At 37.7% G+C, this 5,093-nt stretch overlaps 1 protein-coding gene across 1 annotated transcript in view; it reads left to right on the top strand.

Annotated features, from left to right (window-relative positions):
- The window catches only part of cdh17 (cadherin 17, LI cadherin (liver-intestine)), a 15,363-nt gene that overhangs the window by 8,531 nt on the left and 1,739 nt on the right, over positions 1 to 5,093 (top strand). The window contains exons 11-17 of the mRNA XM_032519394.1: positions 1,265 to 1,474; positions 1,553 to 1,629; positions 1,716 to 1,904; positions 2,676 to 2,920; positions 3,474 to 3,604; positions 3,928 to 4,158; positions 4,261 to 4,371. Of these exons, the coding sequence (XP_032375285.1) occupies positions 1,265 to 1,474; positions 1,553 to 1,629; positions 1,716 to 1,904; positions 2,676 to 2,920; positions 3,474 to 3,604; positions 3,928 to 4,158; positions 4,261 to 4,371 (1,194 nt within the window). The remainder of the gene's footprint in view (positions 1 to 1,264; positions 1,475 to 1,552; positions 1,630 to 1,715; positions 1,905 to 2,675; positions 2,921 to 3,473; positions 3,605 to 3,927; positions 4,159 to 4,260; positions 4,372 to 5,093) is intronic.

Below are 5,093 nucleotides of genomic sequence, written 5' to 3'. Positions count from 1 at the left end.
TGTGTGTGTGTGTGTGTCTGTATGTGCGTGTGATTGTAACAATAATCCATTCATTCTGTAGAGTGTGGCGTTCAGGTTAAAGGTTAGGATGCTGCCTCATTCAGCCAAAGTATTTCTTAAACTACTATTCTCTTTCTTTGAATTTTATCAAACCATTGCTTCTTTTGTTTTCTGTGTTTCTCAGTGCATATTTATTAAATGTGTAAGATTTACACTTAATATTAGAAATGAAAAGTTGTTCAATGAGTGTGAACAATAAGACACATTTGTTATGTGGTGGGAGAAGTAATCAGTTCAATTACCTAAATAGTAAAAATAGCAATACCTCTGTTACAAGGAAAAGTCATGCATTTAAAGGTAAAAAATGTTTTAGACTCATATGTTATATTATTGTTGCATAACCTGCTGGGAACTGGGTGGTGATGGTGCAGTAGATATGACACATGCCTTTGGTGTGGGAGATCTGGGTTCAATTCCCACTGTGATACATCAACCAACATGTCCCTGACACTTAACCCATAGTTGCTCTCTGACATACATAAGTTGCTTTGGCTAAAAGCGTCAGCTAAGTGTAATGTAATGTAACGCTGGGGCTATTTGTAACTACTTAATGTACTGCAAGGTAGCTTAGTCAATAATAATACATTATAATTTATTAGTTGTTTAGTATTAGTAGTAGTAGTAGTATATTTAGTATTTATATATTGTATCTTTAAAAGGAAATAGTAACTAAATTTGTCAGATGAATTAAAATAAATATCGCCTCTGAAATGTAGTAGAAAATAAATTAGTCAAGTAAAGTAAAAAATTCTTCAAAAAAATTTCCCTCAAGTACAGTAAATTTACTTTCCAACACAGCAAGTGACTTCTATTTAAAGTGTGAGAGAAACCTTGTTTAGGGACAGCTCTCCAGTGGTCACATTATTAAACACTTGTATACTTAAATCATAGGAAATTGGCTGGAATTGAAATAAAAAGCTAACTCAACTGCTATTATACATCAGAGAAAGTACATGATTCAGAAAATTTAGTTCAGCTTTATTCTTGTTGTTTGATAAATGCAAAAGAAAGATCCTATCAAATGCAGGCAAATAATAGATTAAATATCTTATTCTGAATTATACACAGTGCCATTATTTCCATTTTGCACAATCTCTCTGGAACGTGTCTCAAAATGTGTGTGACTTTCATCAATCTTACTGTAACAGCCCCCTTCAATTCAAGAACATTTTTAGTCTTCCTCTCATAATCCTTGTGGTTCCAGGTAGCCTGATTGGACAACTGTTGGCCCATGATGACGATCAAGCCGGGACACTGAACGCTCAGCTGACTTTCACCATTGTGTCCCAAAATCCACCCACCACATCCAACTCCTTTTCCATTGACGCTGCTTCTGGAAGAATCCAGTCATTAAGCTCGCTGCAGCGAAAAGACCAGCAGGTGTATAATCTCAGCGTCAGAGTCAGTGACCCAGGTAACACACACACTGTATGATGCAACACGCCTGTAAATAGAGTTGAGCACGTTTTGACAAGTAATTTTTGTATCACAGTGTTCAGCACAGAATGTGAGGTCGTTGTCAAGATCATTGATGTCAACAACGAGATGCCTCAGTTTGAGAAGAATGATGTAAGTGTGTGAACCTCTTCCTGTCTTATTATTTCTCTTGCTGTTTGACTGATTTCCTTCATGTTTCTGTGTGTATCTGTACGCAGTATGGCAGTCACACTCTGGCAGAGGACACTCCTGTTGGACACACAGTGCTGACCATCAGCGCGACAGACGCTGATGACCCAGACAGCGGCAGCTCCTTTATCGAGTTCCACATCACTGCTGGTGACAATGATAACATTTTTGTTGTGGAAACCGACGGCAAAGGCGTTGGCCATCTGGTCATAGCTAAGGTACGATATCTCCATTTTCTACATCTCCCACACAAACACACACAGAGGATTTCATACGACTTTGATCTTTAACTGTTCACTGAAACATTCAAGGTCCCTTTTACCATAAAAAGTTTACTATTAACATCCCATGGTGTACATTTTGTCTTTATGTGATGAACTCTTATATAGGGTTTTAACTAATTATTTTTGGTTTATTATTTCATTTATTTCTTTTTTAGTAATAAATGTATGAATAAGTCTAAACAATTTCAGACAATGTTGCCAATTTTCCTTCGGTCCAAGTTGTCGTCTTTCTTCAAAAAAAGTCTTGTTTTGTCCAACAAACCCAAAACCCAAAGATTTGAAATATAGAGTGACATAAAACAGAGAAAAGCTCCTTATGTTGTAGAAGTAAATGTTTTGCATTTCTGCTTTTATAAATGACTTAAACAATCGATTGTCAAAATAGTTGGCAATATCACAGAAAAATTGGAAATCAAACACTATACACAGTATTATTTCAAAGATTTCTTAGGAAAATTGTCCTAATAGTTACTGTTCACAAGAGTTTAAGCTAATTCTATAGCTGCTGGATCTGACTGCTTACTACTTATAAGAAGATAATGTGACTTTGAATGTTAATTTAAAATGCTTTAGATAAGCAGAGAGCATAGAGGATATTACAGCTCCAAGAAATGTGACAGAATCACAACTTTGTTGTGACCTTCAACATACTCTTTATCTCCTTTGCTCCTGCTTTTTCTAACTAGCCTGCTTGTCCCCTAACAGCCTCTGGACTTTGAGTCCTCTCCCACCTACAAGCTCCAGATTGATGCTCGTAACCCAGAGCCGCTGATGAAGGGTCTGGAGTACGGCAGCAAATCCACAGCCTTTGTTTCTGTGTCTGTCACTGACGTGGACGAGGCTCCAGAGTTCAGTCTGGACATACTGGATGTGACTGTGCCTGAAAACACCACCAAAGGATCAGTGCTGCTCACTGTGGAGGCAAAGGATCCAGAAGGCAAAGAGATCAGGTAAATGCACACAGAAATAACATGACACAGGCAGCAGAAACTATCAAAACAGCTTCAAGCTATGTACCCAAATACAGACTTCAAAATATCCTCTTAGAAACTTAAGGTTAGACACTGACACTAGGCCTGCACAATTCGGGGAAAACTATGAATCACGATTTGTTTTTTGCTTAGAATTGACATCACAATTTTCTGCCATGCTTTTTTTGACCATGACAAAACAAAACAAATTGGCTGTACCAAAGATTTTATTTTGGCACCTATAGCACATTGCGCATCGCCACAAGCCTTGGGAGTGCTTTAAAACCTTTTTTTATACAGTCTATGTTTAAAACTCACAGAAGAAAGTAGTAGCATTTGTGATGCATTTGGCTTGTAAAATTAAATGAGAGTCAAAGTCATTTTAAATCAAAAATTGGGTGAACAGGGTGAATCGAGATTGTGATTTTATAACAATTAATCATGTAGGCCTAACTGACTGTTTGTGTGTGTGTGTGTGTGTGTGTGTGTGTGTGTGTGTGTGTGTGTCTGGTTGCTATTGTGTGTTGTGCAGTTTTAAGATGGACGGTGACACTCGGGGCTGGCTGGAGATCGATGCTGCCACTGGAGAGATTAAGACCAAAGACAAGCTGGACAGAGAAACCTTAGAGACTTTTGAAGTCACTGTGACTGCATTTGAGAAAGGTGAGAGATGAGACTCATATCACAGCTCATTAGTGTTTTTGTGTTGTTAAGGCCTCAACGTGTTTAAAATTCATTTCAACTCACAGTGCTTATGTTTTGTCCTGTTTAATTACATTTTAATTGAGCAATCTTGACATATCCTGTACACTAAGAACATTTCTGTCTACTAGCTTTAAATTGTATAGTTTTTATTTGTTTATGTTGTGGAAACTGCATTCATGACCTTTGGCCTTTTCAAACATGCTATTGTCAGCCGTTACACAACAACAAAGTAGTGTTGAATTAGGAAAATCTTCTTCATACTTTTGTATTTCCCTCTTAAGAGAACCCTGAAAAGTCTTCTGAGCGAGTTGTGTCTGTGAGGCTGCTGGATGTGAACGACAACTTCCCTAAACTGATGGAGACCCAGGCCTTCATCTGTGTGAAGAAACCCGAACCTATCATTATCAAGGCCCAAGACACAGACAGTGCCCCCTTCTCTCAGCCCTTCACCTTCAGCTTCATTTTCGCCCACGGCAAAAAATCACCCAACTGGGACTTGAAAAGTATCGACGGTACGCCAACATAGTACGCCAACATACTGTACTACTGAAGTGATACTGAAGTTGTGCTTTTAGATCATTGCATTTTTCTTGTTGCCTTTGAATGTCATGCAGGTACAACAGCTAAATTGATCCTGAAAAAACAACCAACTGAAGATAAAACCTTCACTCTACCCATTAACATTAGAGACAATGCAGGCATGGGAATCACACAGTCGTTTGAGGGTGAGTTCATTCTCTAAGTTAAGCTTAAAGGGCAATGCTTAATCCTATTTCTCCATTTTACCCCTAGCCCTTGAAACCAAGTGGTAAGGGCTAGGGGTTAAAACATCCCCCTATAAAATGGGACACCGCTTGGTTACATCACCATACAGTATTGATCACAAACTTCCAAGATGGCGTCTGCAAGTGTGTTTATGTTGATTGCGTGGGTTTTGACAACAGTGTCATATGCATTTGCAGAGGCAGATTTTCTTATCTGTGTAGTACTTAGGTCTGTTTGCAATACATATGTGTATACACACACATGGTGTGTTGTATATCTGTTTCAGTTTTCACCGTTTTGAATGTCACTGATGTTCAGAAAAAAACATTTTAACAAATCTGTCTTTATTGCCCAATAAAGGAAACTTAACAAGCAAAAACATCACATAAAATATATTTTTACAGAACCATTATCAACTATTAGAACCTTAACTTACATGTCACACACATAAAAAGGCACTCAAATGTGTAAAACTAAAAAAAGACACACAAGACTACAAACAAACAAATTAACTATTAGCTATTCTGATCTTCCTGACCAGTTTGATGCCTGTTGGCCAGTAACCCGCCAATCACATCAGTGTCCCGTATAATAACCAACAATATACAAGTGGATGAAGAGGAATTAATTGCAAATGATTACAATAATACATTACCAATGCAATAATGAATGGGTACAACAT

The sequence above is a fragment of the Etheostoma spectabile genome, chromosome 6 (genome assembly GCF_008692095.1).
Source record: "Etheostoma spectabile isolate EspeVRDwgs_2016 chromosome 6, UIUC_Espe_1.0, whole genome shotgun sequence".
Classification (NCBI taxonomy): Eukaryota; Metazoa; Chordata; class Actinopteri; order Perciformes; family Percidae; genus Etheostoma; species Etheostoma spectabile.
The sequence above is the reverse complement of the archived record's forward strand: the minus strand, read 5'-3'. Positions and strand labels throughout refer to the sequence as shown.